The sequence below is a fragment of the Mustela erminea genome, chromosome 11 (genome assembly GCF_009829155.1).
Source record: "Mustela erminea isolate mMusErm1 chromosome 11, mMusErm1.Pri, whole genome shotgun sequence".
In the NCBI taxonomy this organism is placed as follows: domain Eukaryota; kingdom Metazoa; phylum Chordata; class Mammalia; order Carnivora; family Mustelidae; genus Mustela; species Mustela erminea.
The window spans coordinates 22,622,803-22,643,943 of NC_045624.1; the positions used below are offsets into that span (position 1 = coordinate 22,622,803).

At 39.7% G+C, this 21,141-nt stretch overlaps 1 protein-coding gene across 9 annotated transcripts in view; it reads right to left on the reverse strand.

Annotated features, from left to right (window-relative positions):
* AHCYL2 (adenosylhomocysteinase like 2) overlaps window positions 1-21,141 on the reverse strand; it is a 166,801-nt gene that overhangs the window by 38,459 nt on the left and 107,201 nt on the right. For 4 of the 9 annotated variants that reach the window (XM_032304132.1, XM_032304135.1, XM_032304137.1 and 1 more), the window contains exon 2: window positions 6,448-6,559. In XM_032304132.1, the coding sequence (XP_032160023.1) occupies window positions 6,448-6,559 (112 nt within the window). Of the gene's footprint in view, window positions 1-6,447; window positions 6,560-15,975; window positions 16,058-16,321; window positions 16,410-21,141 lie in introns of those variants that run through there. The other 5 variants (XM_032304141.1, XM_032304138.1, XM_032304133.1 and 2 more) reach the window with 3 other exon arrangements.

Consider the following 21,141-nt stretch of genomic DNA (forward strand, 5'->3'; position numbering starts at 1 on the left):
AACCTAACCAAGCAGCAGGTGGCTGGCTGGCAGGGAGGAAAAAGGTTGAAACTGGAGTCCTAACTCTACCCAGAACAGCATTCCTTTCCTATGCCTCTCCAGCTTCTAAGGATGAGTCAGGGTAAAACAAAACAAAACAAACAAACAAAACACACACACACACACACACACACACACACACACACACACACAACAACAACAACAAAAATAACCCCCCAAATTTCCTCTTTGAAAAAGCACTCTAATTTTTGGCTTCAGTCGTTTTTTTTCTCTCTCAAGAAGAAATTATTATACCACCTCCCTACTCTAAAAAAACCCTCCCCAAATACAGTATTTTTTTTTTCGTAGTAGTCAACTGATTATAGTTAGCTCAATGTTTTTATTTGAGCCACAGAGATTTGTTTTCAAAGAGTCCTTTGTGCAGACCTGTTATCAGGTGAGAAACAAAAGTATCAGTTGTCTAGATTGTACTAATATGTGAATGCAAAATGGCTGATAGACCCAAACCAAGAGAGGGTATTTCTGCAAACCCAATGGAAAGATTATTCATGAACTAGCATGGTATTTGCTTTTTGAATCCATACTTATTTCTGTCACTATATTTAAAGTAGCACATTCATGAAACTATCTCAGATAGCATCAAAGGTTTTTTCCTAAGAAAATTTAGAGAAACCCAACACGTATATAATATATACACATGCTTGCATAGTTTCTAAGATGTTTACAGCTGTCACACTCTGAAGCCCAGAGCCATAATTCAATTAAAAATGAACAACTGATAATCAAGGCAATAACCAACTGAAGTACAGCGTGAGCTCTAGCTTTACCTCTAATTGGTTGTGACCAATTTTCAGTTTATCCAACTGTAAAATTGGAAGTTGACGGATCTCTCCCCCATGCTCTTTCTTTCCCCTAACTATCTCCACCACAAAAATCTCATGAATAAATGAGAGTACAAAAAGGGTTCAATTTCTAGGCAGAAAAGTAATATAAAGTACAATATAACTTCACATGGGGAGTTCTCTTGTTTCATGATAACCCAGAATCAAAATATAACTCTTGAATCACTAATCTGTAATCTATCCCATAGAACATGCAAATATATGTTCTATGGCTCAAGCCTGATGAAGCCTTACCTCCTAGCAGCTGTGATATTAAGGGTTACTGCTAGGAGAAGAAGTAGTCAGACTCCCAGATGAATTAGTCCTATTAGACTATTTTAAGTCAGACAATTCCTCTTGGGCCCAATCTATTCATTTGGCAATGGAAATAACAGTAGGGACGTGGGTCAATGTACAGCAGATTTCACTGATGAATAACACTCTAGAAATATGTGAAAAGCTATGTTAGCAACCAAAATACAAACAAACAAAACTTTGTTATTTGGAAAAATCTGAAAATAATTTTTTAAGTTTTATAAGAACCAATTATGAATGAAGGGACTTCAGTCTTCCTTTCTTATCTTTAACCAATTAACTCACTGCAAAGGCAGCTTTTTTAGAAATATATCACTGAGAATGATTTGACTTTGAAAAACTCTCTTCTGCTCACTTGTTTTTATGAGGTTCTGTACTTTAGGGAAGAGTTTTCAGAAGTTTGTTTCTTATAAAGAATTTCAGGAACAATCCAGAAATTTTAGGAATTAATATAGCTCTTTTCAACCTGGGTTCCTCTAGAATTAAGCCTTAATGCCTTGAAGCATCCATAAAATATGGACTATTAAATTAAATTATTTTTTTTTAAAGATTTTATTTATTTATTTGACAGAGAGAAATCACAAGTAGCTGGAGAGGCAGGCAGAGAGAGAGAGAGGGAAGCAGGCCCCCTGCTGAGCAGAGAGCCGGATGCGGGACTCGATCCCAGGACCCTGAGATCATGACCTGAGCCGAAGGCAGCGGCTTAACCCACTGAGCCACCCAGGCGCCCCTATTAAATTAAATTATTAAATTAATTAAATTAAATTCTCTCCTATCCATCTGAAAGGGTGCTAGTCATGAACCATCCTTCGGAGAACTGAGAAAACAATGTCTCCAGTTCTTTTCTGTGTTCTGTGATTCTGTTGAGGAGCCCTGCTTGAGAAAGATTGATACAGGCTTCTAAATGAAAGCATAGCAAAACTTAGCACCAGGATCTTTAGGCAGAGAGAACAGGCCACAGACTACCCAAACCTCCAAATAACTTCAGCAAAACAAACATTCTGGGTAGAGAGGTACCTTTTTTTTGAAAGGTCATAAACCTTCTTCTAGCTGTTCACATACAGAGTATATCAGAGACCTCAACAAGAATATGAAGTAAAAGGGCGCCTGGGTGGCTCAGTGGGTTAAAGCCTCTGCCTTCGGCTCAGGTCATGATCCCAGAGTCCTGGGATCGAGCCCGGCATCGGGCTCTCTGCTCGGTGGGGAGCCTGTTTCCTCCTCTCTCTCTGCCTGCCTCTCTGCCTACTTGTAATCTCTGCCTGTCAAATAAATAAATAAAATCTTAAAAAAAAAAAAAAAGAATATGAAGTAAAGGGCTGGACACCTTTCACCAATATTTAGTTATCAAGCACCTCTTATGTGTCAAGCATTTCTAAAGGTTGGTAATAGAAAAGTACAAAACAGCCAAATCTCTGTTCTCATGGATCTCTTATTCAAGTAAGGGGAGAAACAATAATAAATTAGTAAAATACATAGTATGTTGTATGATAATAAGTGCTATGGAGAAAAATAAAGGAGGAAACTTTGATAGGGAATGTTGGGTGGGGTATTTGTACAATTTTGAGAACCAGGATAGGCCTCAATGAGAATGTAATCTTTAGTTAAGAACTGAATCAGGTAGGATGCCCAGCTAGGCTACCTCAGAGCATCCCAGGCAAAGGAAATAGCAAATGCAAAGACCTTAACTCAGGAGAGTGCCTGGCATGTTTTGAAATAACAAAACAGCAGTAAGGAGCCTAATATGGCTGGAGTGAAACCTCTAGCTGGAAGAGGAGGGAAGTCTGGGAAGGAAGTAATGCAATTAGAAACGTGATGGGATAGGGAGACAAACCATACAAGACTCAATACCAAAAAACAGACTGAGAGTTGCTGGGGGGAGGGGGGACGGGGGAGGGTGGTGGGGATATGGACATTGGGGAGGGTATGTGCTATGATGAGTGCTGTGAAATGTGTAAACCTGGTGATTCACAGACCTGTACCCCTGGGGATAAAAATACATTATATGTTTATTTAAAAAAAAAACATAATGGGATGATATAGGGCTGTGTAGGCCACTGTTAAGAACTTTAGTCTTTACTCTGAGTGAAACTCGGAAGCATTAGAGGGTTTGGAGGGGAGAACTGATATGACCTGACTTATTTCAAGAGAATGAATCTGGCTGTAGTGCAGTGAATAAACTAAAGAGGGGCAAGCTTGGAACTCAGGAGCTCAGTTTTTAAGACACTGGAGATGCCTATAAAACATCCAAGTGAAAGGACTGAGCAGGTAATTGAATATATGGATCTAGTGTGTAGGGGAGAGATCTGAGGCAGAGATAAAAGCTGAGGCTCAAACGTCAATACATAGTATTTAAAATTATGAGGCTACATGAACTCATGTAGGGGGAATATAAACAGAGAGGAGATCCAAGAATCAGTCTTGAGGCTCTCCAATGCTACTACTTTCTATAGTCACTTAAATGATAATGTATGCTGAAAATGGGTTCCAAGTTTTTATTGACATGCATTTGCATATCTTCCTGTATTTAGAAAGCTATAAGTCAATTCCATATTCCTGGATTTTCATTTGATCGATATAGGGCATTTTCTGTCTCACCTCATGTTAACTTCTCATTGTGAACATTGTGAACTTCTCATTGTAACTCTCGCTTATGAACACCATAGGCAGAAAGAGTTTTTCAAGACCACACAAAAACATCACGCATGGATCAAAGCCTAGAAAGTAGGTCTCTACTAACTCCCACACCAGGCCCTGCCCATTGTTCATGTGAAAAAAACAAAAACAAAAACAAAGCGAGGTAATGGAGTTTATGAAATAGCTGTAAAAGAAGCAAACATCCGGGCACCTGGGTGGCTCAGTTGGTTAAGCATCTGGCTGTTGATTTCGGCTCAGGTCATGATCTTGGGGTGGGAGGAATTGGGTTCTGTGCTCAGCGGGGAGTCTGCCTGAGATTCTCTTCCTCTCCCTCTGCCCCTCACTCACCCCCCCACTCTCTCTCTCTCTCTCTTTCTCTAAAATAAATAAATAAATAAATCTTTAAAAAAAAAAAAAAAAGGAGCGGGGCACCTGGGTGGCTCAGTGGGTTAAAACCTCTGCCTTCCACTCAGGTCATGATCCCAGGGTCCTGGGATCGAGCCCCGCATCGGGCTGTCTGCTCTGCGGAGAGCCTGCTTCCTCCTCTCTCTCTCTCTGCCTGCCTCTCTGCCTACTTGTGATCTCTGTCTGTCAAATAAGTAAATAAAATCTTAAAAAAAAAAAAAAAAGGAGCAAACATCATCTTACATTTCATTTTAAAAGCACTGAGTTTATGGAAATAGCACTTCCTATAAATTATTTCAGACTGTAAATGGAATAATACAGCCAAAGACATATTTTTAAAAGGACACTTAATCTTTAATTTATCCAGATAAGGATAACCAGGACAGTGGGATGCCCTGAAAGATTTTTTTTATTTCTATGTAAAATCATTAAATTCCAGGGATTATATGAGAGCTGATAGCTCTCATAACTAGATAAAGCAAGAATCGCCCTATCATCTAGAATGCTCCCAAAGAAACCAGATGGCCATTTGTCAGGGACACCAACAAGGTAATTCTAGCATGCAGTGGGAAGCTGAGTAATTGATCTTAAGTTATTTTCTATTTCCAGAATGGTTTGACTCCATGCTCTTGAACTTAATATTCTTCTTTTTTTTTTTTTAAGATTTTTTTTATTTAACAGAGAGAGATCACAAGTAGGCAGAGAGGCAGGCAGAAAGCAGGCTCCCTGCTCAGCAGACAGCCCAGTGCGGGACTCGATCCCATGTTCCTGAGATCATGACCTGAGCCGAAGGCAGAGGCTTAACCCACTGAGCCACCCAGGCGCCCTGAACTTAATATTCTTAAATGGATATAGAAGGTTGACAATTTTTGACTATAAAAATGGCAACTTCATGTAGTTCAACCTAAAGGGTCCAAGTTTTCCAGGGTCAATATCACATACCAATGAACTATAGCAGGCAAATATGTGTTCACTTAGAAACCAAGGGCATCAGTCATACTTTCTTGTTAAATAAATATTTTATAAGTGCCCTCCTCCGTACATGTAAGGGTTCATTAGGAAGGCAGGGAGATCTAGTGTGCAGGGAGAAGACTGAGCTGGCCTTAAAACTTAGTATAATTACTGTTTGTATCAATCTTTGTATAATATGTATAAACTCACAGTCTAAAATGTTACACATCATTTTACAATGCCCATTTTCTCAATTATTATGGCTTCCAGAGTTATATCAACTGGTTCATGAATGCTCAACTCTGGTTATTTTAGCAGAGTAAGATAGGTACACAATTTTTACACATATCTTTACACAGAAATCCATAGGGATTTACATCATTCTGTTTTGGGGGTAAGGAGGAGTAAAAAGAGAAATATAACAAGTGTAAATAATAATTCACCCAACCTAAAAGTTACAGCTTCCCAAACAAGCTTTCTACAACTTTATATAACAGATACTACTTTCCTATTTGTGTGAAGAACAAACAAAATTTTAGGTCACGATGAAAAATTTCTGAAGATGATTACTATTTATAATGTAAAGAGACAACTAGGGCAAACATTCAGCTTCCTATGATATTCTAACATAAGAGCAAAATAAAATAGCCCCATATGATCAGATACATAGCAGGCATTGCTGCACAAATGGTCAATGTCTTTAAGGGTGCTGTGTGGTAACAGCTCATCTGGCATTAAATGATAGCTTCAGAGCCCATATATTTGAATTAATGCCACTGCAAAGGAAGGAAGGAGTGGCTTAGAAGAGAAAGCAAAGGGATCCCTAGAACTAGGACCCACTTGAATGTTTCCATTGTTTCTTGGTGCAATTAAGCCTTCCCCATTAATTTGCAAGTTCTGAATGGAGGGATGGGGAATTCCTCTTTTATTTTCAAAGAATGGAAAACAACACAAGTCTTTATACATGCTGTTCAATGAAGGTCATCAATAAGTTACATATGCCCACCCTCTGAAGAAATTAGAAATCAGGTTTGTTGATCACCCTCTTCTGCCTTTACTGGAAGAAGATATCTCTATTCAGTTCCTCTCTGAATCCTTAAGAAATCTAAAGATTCCATCTAGAATTTTGGTCTAAATTTTGATTGAGAATCAAAGTGTCTATTTCATAGCACAGGTTGGATGGTACTTAAACGGACAGGAGGGTCCACTGATCACACTTAATTAGCCTCCACAGGTGGGTCCACAGCCGCTCAGTACCCACCTGAGCTGTAGCTGTCAGTAGATGACTGAGAAATGGAACGAGACAGAGAGCGACGTCCAATTTTGGTGGGACGTTTGTTGAATTCTTGCTTCTGGTCAGCAAATTGGATCTGCTAAGAAAAAGAATGCTAGTTATATAAAGGAAAACAACCTTCATTTTGAGATAGCAGTTGAAGGCTTGCATTATAGGATCTTACCTTCCTTTGCAGTTGATCTGATTGTACCAACCCATACTGGGAATGCTAAGACTTTTTGGAGAGAATCATTTTTTTAAAAAATTCTTTACCCATTATATTTCTATCAAATTTAAATCTTTAACCACCTCTGGCTATATAACTTTTACAATAGAATTGCAACAAAAAAGGAGAATGGGTTGTTCCGGTTAAAATAAATTTTTAGAAAGCTGAGTCATATTCCTTTCTATAGTTTTGCTGAAAATTAAAGCTGGAAAGAATCTTTGAGCCTATTTATCCTAATATTCACATATATAGACAAGAAAACTGCAAGGTACAGAAAGATAAAGTGACTTGTCTACAGATTTTTAAATTTTCAGGACATGGGATGGTAGAATGAAAAAAAAGATAGGCTTTCCACTCAGAACTTTCTGAAACTGCATTCAAATCCTGACAATGCCACTCATTAGCTATGTGATGTTGGTCAAGGTGTTTCTGTGATCCTTTCTCATAAATACAGCAAAGACAAAAGTATTTACCTCACAAGTTTTAGAGAGGTTTAAGTGAAACAATACATGTAAACTATAAAACATTGCAATAGATTGAGTAAATCCATCCCTGACTCCCACACCTACAATTCACTGTTCTTATAGTAAATATGTATTTATTATTTTAAATGTTTAGTATCATAAAATACCTAAAAAATCACAAGACTGATTATCTGTTAACTATAACATAACAGATGTAAAAGGAGTAGATAGAGGACTGGACTGACTATGTATAGACAGCAATATTCTGGAGGATGCATTTTAGACCAATATCTGACAATTTTCTTATAATTTTATCTCTTTCTCCTACTGTTGGAGGTTCCAGCACTTTACGAAACACAACTCATATAATTTATTCAACAAATGACGTTTTTCTTTCTCCCTAATTCAATGTCTGTATAATTGCTTCAGTAATTCTGGATCCAAGGGAGCATGGAGGCAGGAAGGATCAAAGATCTGACAACTACCTTTCATGTCAAAAAGATGGTTCCTTGGTGGGCAGAACACAGACACAGCCTAGCAGAATGAAAGCAACTGACGGCTCTGATTCCTGCAGTTAGAGGAAACTAGTGAGTCATTTGAATATTGAGAAGAGGAGACTCATACCAAACTGCATTAGCTTAGCACACCTTTTAGGGGAATTCATAGCATTTTCATAGCTGTAACAACAAATGAAGCCTGTGTTAGTACTTTAGAGTTTGCAAATTGTTTTCAGTAATAGGAAAATTCATTGGCTCAGAAGCTCTTTGCAAAGTGAAAAATTGGCAAAATTGACTATTTTGCTAAAGTAGCAATTTATTTCAAAAAGATACAGTGCTCTTTCTATGCATTCCCACGGGATATACATGAACTTCCAGGTACTTCTCCTAGCCCAGCATTCTCACACTGAATATAAGTATCTACCTGTATCCTCCATAAAGACAGGAGCCATGCATCTTATTTACCCTTCTATCCTCAGGCACAAATGCCTGACACACGGTAGGCAATCACACGCTCACACAATGAATCTGGGGCGCCTGGGTGGCTCAGTGGGTTAAGTCTCTGCCTTCGGCTCAAGTCATGATCTCAGGGTCCTGGGATCGACCCTACACTGGGCTCTCTGCTCAGCGGGGAGCCTATTTCCCCTCTTTCTCTGCCTGCCTCTCTGCCTACTTGTGATCTCTCTCTCTCTGTCAAATAAATAAATAAAATCTTAAACAAACAAACAAACAATGAATCTGAAGTAGCCTATTCTAGCTTCACTGTCTGTACTTGGTTGAATATTAAGGAAATATGGTAAGCAGAACCCAAATCTAAAGTTAAAAGCATTCTGGGGCGGGGGAAGGTAGGCAGGGGAAAGTGGGTGAGAAGACGGGGAGGAGGGACAGCAGTCAAGCTGAAAACTCTGGCTTTCATTTCATCACCCTTGTTCAAGACAATTATTATTATTTTTTTAAGAAGCCCATCTAGGAAAAGGAGTAGTAATTGACTTCCAAAGGCCAGGATGAGTTACTAACTTCAGTAGTACCTACTTTGGGGAAAAAAAAAAAAGTAACAGATAAACCCTGCCTCAGATATGCTTCCCCCCAACCCACACACCACTAGAGGGGGCCAGCCACAATGCCTCTCTACATGTGAAGGATCAGGAGTGGGTGGGTGCACATCACTTGACCCCAATCACGCTAACCCGTGGAGCTATCTGGCTGCTCATCTTAATCCAGTTTCCCTAAACTGAGCTCTCTTTTCTCCAGTCTTCTCCATTACAGTAATTCTTCCCACCAGGTCTTTTGGCACTAAAGAAGACTATGCTACGCTAAAGAAGACTATGCTACGCTAGCTTTCTCCACTTGAAAACATAGGGTTCTAAGTCTTATTTACTCATTAGATGCTTACCTCAAATTTAAGATAGAAGAGTATTAGGAGACTCACCACTTACATAGAATTAGTTATATATACTTTTCCCAAGAAATAAATGTTAATCGTTTACTGACGACCAGAACACATGGCTTAAGTAGGTCATCTCTGTTGCCCAATTCTCAATTCTCCTTAAATGTCATTACATTCTTCAACCCATAATACAGTCATCTCCCCCCGCCCAGGCAAAGTACTCTGGTACATTCCACCCCTATCTTTTCCACCTTGTGTGAAATCAGAGTCCTTTAAGTTAACCCACTTTTACCATTTCAGAGAGAACTGCCTAATTCCAACAGGCAAGGGAGGGTAAGAGAGTGTTAGGAGAGGGGCAGCTCACCTTATGCCAGAAGCAGGGATGAAAGCAGCAGAGGGAAAGAGCAGCTGGCCTATTACAATAATGGCTATCGCTGCAGCAAGCCTGGTTAAATAAGAGCTTAGCCTCACCTGGGCTTTAATCCCAGAGTTGCCATTGACAATGTATTTCTTCCTGTTGCCCAGCATAGTGACATTACCAGCCCTACTGCCACCTCTCCGGTCCGGGGACCCTCGTGGCTAGGCCTTTAAACTTTCCTCATCAGCAATTCTGTTGGCTCTGGTTCCAGCTAGGGTGGTTGGTTTTGTTTTTTTTTTTTTTTTTTGGGTTTTTTTTTTTTTTTTTTTTTTTTTTGAGGCGGGGATGTGAAGGGGGAGTGCTGCCCTTCCCTGGAATCCCTGAAGCAGCTCCAACAACCCCTCCAGCAGTAGAGCCCAACTTAATAAGGCATTTCTGTTAGTGGCTCATCAACCATTCCTAATTCTGGTAGCTGTTTTGCCTTTTTTTTTTTTTTTCCTAAACACCTAATTACACGGATCCTCTGACCTCTAAACCTTAACAAGTCCCTTGACAAGGCCCAACTTGCAGGCACATAACAATAGCTTATTTATATAACCCGTTCACTTTTTTGCCGGCTATAATTAACTTGCTAATTAGGTTCCTTTTTAACCTTACCTCCTCCTTTTCCATGTCAGATGATTTTAGTTAACCTAGTCTCATTAGAAATAAATTAACTAGAGTCACTAAAACAATGAGGGAATTTATTAAGAAGGTAAGAAAAAAACGGTGTCAAATGCTGAGGCAGCCTCTCTACGCTATACCGTGCCCTTGGGTTTGTCAGGCTGCAGGCACTGGTTTTAGCTCTGTCACCAAGGAAATCAACTCTCTCAGCCCATTTCTTTACTTTTAATTGTGCATCTTTTACATAGGTTTTGACATATGGTTCCTAGTCCCATCTCAAGATTGTTGCTGATTAGGTGGTGAGTAACTCTGTTGTTTCTGAAATTTTTAAAAACCTGTGTGTTTTGTGGGAAGTGTGACTACAAAGGAGAATTTCCTATTTCCTCAGAGTCCCCAGAATCACAATGGCCTTGTTACGTATCAAATAAAGAGTCAAATGAAAGGGCAAAGAATCACATTATTTATTTGCTGATTTCTGGACGGGGCCCAGTAAATAGGAAAGCTATATTCAACAGTATGTTATGGAGACAGGAGTGGGAATGTGATTTGAATTCTTCCTTTAAAAAAAAAAAAGACTGGTTGTTGGGCACAAGAAAGAACATAAATGGCAGATTTTTTTTTTTTTTAAGATAATCTTTACTTTGAGAGAAAAGATCTCAGAAGAATGGAATTAAGGGAAGAGAGCTAATATTTATTAAGTTCCTACTATGTATGCATAGCCCTGCATATATGTTGATTCTATTAATCAGTATAAGAATCTTACAAAGTAGGCATCATTATTCCCAACTGACAAATTAGGGAAGAATTTATCTTAATCATAGAATTAGATTAGAGAACAAATGATTTGCTGGAGGTCTCACAGCAAGTCAGTGATGGGACTGGAACAGGAGCCTGTGTTTATGACAGAGCCAAAGTTCTTTCTACTACACCACACCTTATGATATTAATCAGAAGATGAAAAAAGTCCCCTGGTCCTAATCGTAGATATACTAGACCCACCCCATTCCTCTTAATTTATCTTTAAAATTATTTGATTTTAAATTACACTTAAATAAATAAATAAATAAATTATGCTTTAAATTTACTTTTTTTAAAAAAAAATATTTTATTTAGTTATGTATTTGTCAGAGAGAGAGAGAGCCCAAGCAGGCAGAGTGGCAGGCAGAGGCAGAGAGAGAAGCAGACTCCCCGCTGAGCAAGGAGCCCGATGTGGGGCTCCATCCCAGGACCCTGGGATCATGACCTGAGCTGAAGGCAGCAGCTTAACCAACTGAGCCACCCAGGTGTCCCTAAATTTACTTTTTTATCAGACTGGGTCTCAGAAATGATATCAGCCCAGATGGTCTTGGGGCTCCAATCAAACAATTCTGAAATGACTACTCATACACTAAAATCTAACAACTTTTTTTTTTTTTTTAGATTTTTATTTATTTATTTGACAAAGAGAGAGAGAGGGAGGGAGAGAGAGAGAGGACACAAGCAGGAGAACAGCAGGCAGACGGAGAGAGAGAAGCAGGCTCTCTGTTGAGCAAGAAGCCTGACAGAGCTCTATCCCTGGATCCTGGGATCATGACCCGAGCTGAAGGCAGATGCTCAACCATCTGAGCCACCCAGGCACCCCTCTAATAGCTCTCTAACTGGCAACTTTGCCCAATGCCACTACCAAAAATTAAAACAGAAATTAACTGAACTCAAATATGATTCACCATCACCCATGACAATCCTGATCTCTTACTCATAATTTCACAAAATAAGACATATCAGTCTTTTTCTGCTTGCAGAGTGAATCACTAAATTTCTGCCCTTCCTACTACACTCTCAGCTGGTTCTGGATTTTCCTCACTCAGATGAAAAGGAACTTGCTGGTCCAAGGCTTCACTGATGAGACAGACCTGAGCCAGAGGGAACAAAAGATCTATACTAAATCCAACTAGTAGACATTTAAGGACACTATTAATGACAGGAAAAGCCTTACTACTTAACAAGTTTATCTAACAAAGTAGTTCTCAAACTTCAGATGCATCAAAATCATGCACAGAGCTTATTAAAAGGCATTGCTAAGCCCCATCCCCAGAGTTTCTGGTTTAGTAAATCTGGGTGTGGCTAAAGATTTTGCATTTCCAACAAGCTCCCAGGTGATTTGATGCTGCTAGTCTGGGGACTACGCTTCAGAGAACCTCTGGTTTATCACTTACTCCAAGCATGAATAAAGCAGCCTTAATGTTCTTGACTCTCTCTCCTTAGCCAACCATTTTATCCTATTTGTGACTACAACCATAGACGCATATTCATATTTGGAAGGTCAGAGAGTAGAATGAGGTGATCCTTTATACGCAACACAGGATATAAAGAGAACTGGGCCTAAATCTGATTTTCACAATTGAAGGCTGTTAAGAGCAGATGGTTAATACATTAAGAAAAATAGGACTCATGGGGAGGACAGACGATCTATTTACCCTACAGAGGATCAGGCCAAGAGAAAACAATTCCTTTTCAAGTACATAAAGTCATACTACAAAGGAAGACCACAAGTGGTTTTCTCTCTCTCCATTTCTTAACATTTCAGCACTTAACATTGGTAATCCTCATTTGTAAAATGGGAACAGTAATAGCTCCTTTGCCTGTCTCAAATGTGCACTGAGGAAATTTTTTAAATGATGTGTATAAGAGGGTTTTGGAGACCATGTAATGATACATAAGTATAAAATATTAGCATTTCTATTCTTTAAGGTCAAAAGTTCTTCACCTAGAGTCCATGGATGTGTAGACCTACCCCCAACATAGAATGCAAAATTCTGCGTATGTATATATTTTCCTGGGGAGAGGGCCCATAGTTTTCCTCAGTTTCCTAAATGGGTCTCTGCTTTGAAGTGTCAATCCAGACCCAGAGTTACAGTCAGGTTACCTCCACCATCATTTACCAGATCCGTTAAAGATTTTTCTTCTACTTCCAAATAGACATGGTTCAAGCATTCTTACACACATCTCTCTCTTCCAAGCTAAATGAGTTGCCTGAACAGATTCTTCACCTATAAAAGAGATTATTTCTAGCCAAAAGAAAATTGGGTAACCAGCTGGCTGCATACTAAGGAAAGTCAATCAGATTTCCTATGGAAAAGTACCGAGTACTACAGATAGCTTGGATGGGAGGAGGAAACATCAAAATGTAAAAACTTAAAAAAAAAAAAAAAAAAGTTACTGCTGCTCTCCATGCACGTAAGAGGAGGTAATTCACCTACCAGTAGAGACTAAAGATTTCTCAAGGGAAGTAAAAACATTAATAAGGACAGTCTTTAAAAGGATATGTTCCTCAACCTTTTAGCTATAAAATCCCTGAACAAGGCTAAAAAATCCTTCACATAAAAACAGCTAAGGAGCAGAAGCTCCGGAAGTTTTCCAGTGACTGATGGAATATTAACTTGAAGTCTACCTCATCAGTTCTCAAGATGGAGAGTCTTCAAACCTTGTCCTGGCTTATTTCCCTGCTGGGAATCTGAGATGTGAGTACTATCAGCTGCTGTGTGTGGTCTGAGTCCTATTCTCCAAGGAGTATGCAAGTCCCTTATTGCTGTTGATCATTAACAAAGAAGGACATCTTATAATGCAGCTCTCCTGCTAAATTTTCCCTTTGAAGGAAGGTTTGAGAGTCTTGTAATGTTTCCTTTGGAGGCAAGGATAGTCTCAGTGGAAATTTAATTACATTACTGTATAAACTGGAACGTAAGTCAGATATTTGGTTAAAATCTTCTTCAATTGAAATTTTGGCCCCACCGTGGGAGATGGCTCCAGGGTTTTCTCTCAGTTATTAAAAAGCACTCTAATTCTTCATAGGTAAAGTCTGTAGGCAAAATACCATAGAGGGTCCTTGACTCAGTTTGCTGGGTAAGTGGGTATCAGTGGCAGCCTAATGAAGCACTTCTAGATCAGATCAGAAATTAATGACTTATGTGGTATCTAAAAGAAAGCCTCAGGAGGTTAATCTTTGGCAAGGAAAAGATAGATTAAAAAACTGAGTTTATGAAGACAAGCTCCACCCTACTCTTTCTTGCTGTTGTTAAAAAAATTTTGCTGATCAAAAGTATCTTCCTGGTTTTTGAGCGAGAAGGGCAAAGAAATCTCTAAGTAAAAATGCTATATTGAAAACAAAGCAGAGTTGTACTTCATTAAAGAATGTTTTCTAGAAGTTGGGAAGATCTAGATCATATCCCTTAAGCAATGGTCACTAATTCTTGTAAGACAGTTTTCTTGTTCCCATAAATGAAAAGAAGTAGTAAAGGTTCAGTAGGAGCTCCTCTGGAGAGTACTGCTGAGCAGATAAAACAGAGAGGACTAGCAAGAGAGTAAGAGTTATCATAAAACTTTTATTGATTCTGAGTTGACACACTAATGTTCTGTGTTATTCTTCTGTAATATTCCTTTATCAATGTACCAAAGTTAAAAAAGAAAATACCAAAGTTTACTATCTTAACATGGTCCCTCCCTTAAAAGAACAAAAACTGTTGCTCCCCTTTCTTGTTTATTAGTGAGTGGCTGGAGATTCAAAAACAAACTTACAATCCAACTAGAATTATTATGTGAATCTTTTCTATCAATTTTAAAACACTACATTATTTAATATAAGCCTGTGAATGGATAGGATTTCTTTCCATCAAACACTTTAAAACTGAGCACAAGGTTCCTAAATAAGATAAACAACAGCAATAACCCCAAAAGAAATAATAAACAATAGTTATGACAGTGAGAGTTGAAATGTGGGTTCTTCAGTTGGGCCTTTGTCAGGCCTACTATACTCAATCTCATTATAGATGTTTATTTAAGTCCATAATTCCATAAACACTGAAAAGAACTTGTAAGAACTTGTTGTATATATATAAAAAAAGAACTTGTTGTATATAAATAGTCTAACCAGTTTTCCATAGGGAAATACACACACACACACACACACACACACACACACACACACACATACATGGCTGATATAGACTATAAGAACTCAGGCTAAACCTAGGAGAGACCAGACAGGAACATGAGGATAGTTGCTGTTTTTAAATCAAAAGTTTGAAACTAGATCTAAAGTACTAGGCTTTATGTAGTTCTTATCAACGAATAAGTCCTTACATTTAAATTATATTAAAAATATCTATCAGGCAAATATGACATTTTGAAGAGCAGTAGCAAGAAAGCTATAGTTCCTGGGGTACCGGGGTGGCTCAGTGGGTTAAAGCCTCTGCCTTCAGCTCCGGTCGTGATCCCAAGGTCCTGGGATCGAGCCCCGCATCCGGCTCTCCGCTCAGCAGGGAGTCTGCCTCCTCCTCTCTCTCTCTCTGCCTGCCTCTCAGCCCACTTGTGATCTCTGTCAAATAAATAAAAATCTTAAAGAAAAAAAAAAAAAGAAAGCTATAGTTCCTGCCCTTTAGACATAATACACATAAAGAATATTTGGGGAAATGTTTTGACTGGAGAGAAAAAATGGGCAGGTAGGCAAGAAATATCATACATCTTCTCATAGACTTGAGAGACCACCATTTCCACAAATTCTGTTCTCCCCTCCCCAACTATTCATTTTCTTTACTCCCATGAGAAATAAAGTAAGCATCAGCTTGCAAAGAGAGTGTGAAGCAATTACAGGAGAATACAATCCACGCAGTACACCGGCGGCAGTGGGGAGAAGTCCAGGCCAGCACAGACAACCAGACAATAAGGTGACTCAGGTCAGGCAGCTCTCGGACCTTCCTCAGCTTCACTCGCAATTAAGAAACAGGGGTGATCCAGGACACATGAACTCATCAGAAATTAGAGGAATAACTGTTCTCCCAACCACAGGTCTTGGTAGGGACTTGTCTTGATCCCTGTCACCTGTCAGAAATGGTTGCCTCAATACCAAGAAATGGAAGGAAAAGCAAAGAGACCAAAGAACTCACCATCCACTCAGGCATGTGAAAAGCTGAGGTGCCCTCATTGCCGTCCCAGTTCTCCATAGTGCAGGCTTGGGTAATATACGTCCTGAAGCAAAAGGGAAGGCTGATTTGGAAATGCCAGGGTTTTTTGAGAGCCCCAAAGCAGAATCAAACCTAGTGATTCAGAAATTTACAGTATCTAGCAGAAGCTGCATCCCTTTCACAGAAGCTTTCTATTCAAATTAAGATCATTAGTCAACTGCCTGACAAGTCCCTTACTGGCCTGCTTCAAACCTTCTGCTTTGGATTCAAAATTAGACCTGATGCAAGGTTCTGCACCCAGGCACTGAACTTCCCACAGGACACTCACTGTTTAATGCTACCAAAGCACGCAACCCCTGCCTCCCCAGTGGGGACTCTCTGCAGCAACAGTCAGGCTTCCTCTCTTTCCTGGTGTGTAAGACACTTGTTAATTTCTCCCGCCCCTCAGGACACGTCACTGGAGGTGCTGATACCAAGATCAATAAGGATCGAGGTCAAGAAGGCACTCCCATTTCTCAAGAGTTGCTTGACTTGGATCAGTACAGTAAACAGGCGTTTCCTTGAAATCGAGAGCTCTTTATGGCTTCAAGTTTAAACAGCTAGGCAGAACTTCCCCATCTGCTCACACCAGGGGTCTGGCACCAAAGTCGAGCATATCTCAAGTTAAATTCTTATTGTAAGGGCAATTTGACTCGGATGGTGCCAGGGAAGATCTCTTGCAAAATCAGAAATTAGAACCTCTTAAGAAAAGTTCTAGGACTACAACTCCCTCTGCTGGCTCCCTGTGCTATATCCATGAAGGTCCAAGAACCTTCAGCTGCAGAAACAGGTGCCTATTGTAAACCCACTGCATCCCTTAAGCCAGTCAGGAGCTACTACACTGTAAGTTTAGAGGGAGCCAAGGTTTCCAATCAAGATTAGGGTTGCCTCCAAGTTCCTACCCAGAGTAGGTTTTTACTCACCAGTTTGGTTTTGGGAAGAGGCAAAATACCAACACAGTAGCGCTATACACTTAACCACCTCAAGGGACCTCAGAAGCTGTTCCCTCTTGGGTTTGTAGGCCAGCTCCCTCCACATACTTCAGAAGTTTGGAAATAAGACAATACTAAAGGTGGCCTACCTGCTTTGCTCATTCCTAGAGTGTATTATCCGTAAGAGTACCATAGATTGATTTCAGGCAAAAAGTAAGCCCAGTGAGATATGCCTGCTTCAGAAGGACCAGAGACTCTTTCAGTGTTAAATCCCATCACAGAGGGTAATTTTTCTAGAGCTGACGGTTATAATATTAACTCAGGATTATTGGTTCCCTGCCCCTTACGGCCTTCACTGGTTAAGAGAATAATCCTTTGGATGTGGAACGGAGAGGAAAGTAATGTCTTGGGGAAGAGGTATTATAAGACGCCAGAGAAGGCAAAATTCAAATGCCTGACTTGGATGTCTAGACTAGAAAGAAAGGCAGGTGAAAGTGGAAGGGGACTGTCAACCTGGTGAATACAGAAGGGTCAAAGGATGAGAGACCTCAGGGTAGGTAGAGACGAGATGTAATAAGAAGAGAGAGCAGGGCTGCCTTGGTGGTTCAGGGCATGATCTCAAGTCGTGAGTTTCAGCCCAATGATGGGCATGGAGTCTGCTTAAGATTCTCTTTCTCTCTGTCTCCTGCTAAAAGAAAATCTAAAAAAAAAAAAAAGAAGAAGAAAAAGAAGAAGAAGAAGAGCAAATAGCAGAGGTGGAAGTAAAGGAAGCTGTGGTCACAGAGGCTATGGAGTAAAACAATGAGTGATGCCAAGATAGAGAAGGCCAAAGAAATGCAGCAGTGATATGCTAATTCTGATAAAGCTTTTAGTTGCCAGCGATCTCCAGTCATTGTCCTCTGACTCTGCTTAGTTAACCTCCCTCTCCCTCCAGTTTTCCAATCCATACAGTGGAATAATAATAATAGCCTCCTCGTAGGATTGATGCGGGATTTAAAAATGGTGTATACACTAAGGGGCTTACTAAAACAGTGGCTCTTACTTATGTCATTATGCTGTGTCCTTTTTCTACCTCATGTCTTTGCTCATGCCATTTTTCCCAAATAGAAATGCATTAGTTCTGCCTTCAATTCCTCATCTTCACATATGCAAATTCTCAGATCCGGCTCAGATGATAGTACTAGCGAGGAATTTCACATAAAAAAGAATCCCCCATTTCCTCTACTATTAGTCTTTGGTCACATCACTATTTTCACCCTTTCTCAAATTAAGGATACCACGTACATATGTTGTCCCCTCATTAAATTCCAGGCTTTTCAAGGGCTTAGTCAGTTTGAATTGTCCACAGTATCTGGCACACAAGTAAGGGCTATAAGAAATTTTCAAATTTTGTATGCTCTATGTACACCTTACAGTACTCTGGAGGTAATTTGCATAATCAGTGTGTTCTGTATTTTATGTCCATTTTACTGAATTTGGAACATATATTTTATTACACAGGGGCTTAGTTATACTACTGCCCAACAGCTAGGACTTATTTGTGGTGAGTCCTTAATGGGGTTTTAATCCTTAATTATATTATCTCTGCAGGAATATATAATCCATTTTCCATTGCTTGATCTACATCAATAGTATTCCATTATGATCTGCATCATAATAAAACTCTTGCGAACAAATCAAGGCCAAAAGAGTGGAGTCCAACCCTGAAAATATTTCAGTGATCAGCAAATTACTAGATTATCAGTGCTCCTGTAGATGTTTCCTACATAATCAGCTATTAAATAAATGGAAGATGACTGCCGTCATGGTCATGTGAAAACATGCACGAAAATGACTTTTAAAGAAGACAGGGGTGAGAATAAAAGAATAAGCACAAAATACATCACTTTTGCAACCTAAACTGTCATTTTAGTTGTAACTTTTTGCTTTTTAAATTTATTTATTTATTTTAGAGAGAGCCAGAGCACAAGAGCTTGGGGGGTGGGGAGTGGACAGGGAGGAAGGGGAGGGAGAGAAGTCTCAAATGGATTCCAAGCTGAGCAGGAGGCAATGCTGGGTTCATCTTAACCACCCTAGAGATCAGGACCTGAGCTGAAACCAAGACTCTGAAGCTCGACTGACTGGGCACGGAGGTATCCTGTTTGGTTTTTTTAGTGTAGTTTTTGTTTTTTAAAGATTTCATTTTATTTATTTGGTGGATTTGACAGACAGAGATCACGAGTAGGCAGAGAGGCAGGCGGGGGCGGGGGGGGGGGGGTGGAGGAGGGGAAGCCGACTCCCCGTTCAGTGGAGAGCCTGATGTGGGGCTCCATCCCAGGATCCTGAGACCACAACCTGAAGGCAGAGGCTTTAACCCACTGAGCCAGGTGCCCCTGTAGTGTAGGTTTTAACTAAAGTAGACTTCCTTTGTAAACTGCAGCCTTACTACTTGGTTCTGCAATGATGAAGTGAAACAAAAACACAACAGGAGCTGTTAATCACATTTGGGGACCGAGGATCTAGGAACTGAGTAGGGGTGCATATGGCATGAGGCATGGGTGTACAGGTTTTAGTTATAAAGTTTGTTTATGATCAAGTTTCATTTTACTGTATAGAAGGGGCATGAGTAAGACTGCACATGGTTATCTATAATCACTGTTAACATTTAAGTTTGCAACTTCAGAAAAAATAAGTTACACAAACTACATGTGCACCTATGGCCTTCAGGCTTTACAAAAATTGACCAAGTGTGTGAATAGCTCAAAAGAAATCTCAATCTGTGCTCCAAGAAGAACAACTTGAAGTTTGTACGTGCCCGTTGTGCTCCTGCCAGAGGTGATTTGATGGCAGTAGGTTAATGAAGGCAAAGCCAGGTGACTTGCCCAGAGTGAAGTATATGCTTGGCTAGAGGAGAAAAAACAAGTCAGTATTTCCAGGGGTCAAAGTCAAAAAAGAACCACAAAGTGGTGAAGAAGTAACTACACCAGCAGAACAGTTTTAAATAAGAGGTGATAAATCTGGAACCTAGAAAGTCATAAGGCACAGGACAAAGAATATACAAATGTGACCCTGTCCTCTATTCCTGGCTTGTCTCTAATGGTTTTATTAGATGTTGGCAAGTCACCTAATTACTCTCTTCTTCAGTTTCCTTATTATAAAACAAGGGGTAGGTGGGGAATAGTGTGACTGTGGTAGGTTAGAACTGGTTCCTTCCAGTTCTGACACACAGTATTTCTAAGCTGTCTGCTTTCTCTGAAGCTAGAAGAAAAAGTGGTAACTACTCCTTAGTAACCTAAGTTACAGCTTATTGTACAGGCTAAGATTTTTATTCTCCTGAGTTCAAAGTTCCATCTGGTCAGTTAAGAGGCTGGCTGGAATTGGTAGGCCTCAGATCTCCGCAGCCCCTGCAACCTGGAAGTGCTAATGTTACCATAGCAAATGGGATTGTTGAATTCTCCCAACCTAAATGTTAGGCATTCTCTCAGTGCCTTAAGACTCATATCCCGGAGGAATTTTAGACTCCACATGGAGGCATCATCATTGCTGGAAAAACTGCAGGCTTTGGAGCTAGACAGGCTTGGGTTTAAAGGCTAGCTCTGTCTCCTTCTCTCTGTGTGTATCTTTACATAAAGATACAACTATATAAGCTGTATAACTTTTTGAGCCCTTGCTTCCTCATCTATAAAACAGGATAATAATGCCTTCCTCACATGACTGTTATCAAAATTAAATAATACATAGAAATACATAAAAAGTGCCAGAAATTTATTTTGTCCAAAACCTGTCATAGCAGAGTAGTACCAGACTATCTGGTTTACTTGTCTCACACTTACAAACTATGTAACCTTAGGCAAATTACATATTCTCCCCGTGCCTCGTTCTCATCTGTAAAATGGGGATATTAAAAGTATCTACCTTAGGGGACTGGTGAGAGGATCAAATAAATTTACATATATATATATACATAAAAATGTATACCCATATTTATACACACACACATCACTTAGAACCATGCCTAGTACTTTAAAATTCACTATTATTACCAATACAACATGTTCCTTCCCAAACACATTCAAATCCATCTTCCCCATGATGAATTCATTCAATCAAACCACAGATATTTATTGAGTGTCTGTTATGTATCAGCCAGCATAGAAAGACAGTCCCTGCTTTCATGGTGTTTCCTGTCAGGCCATTA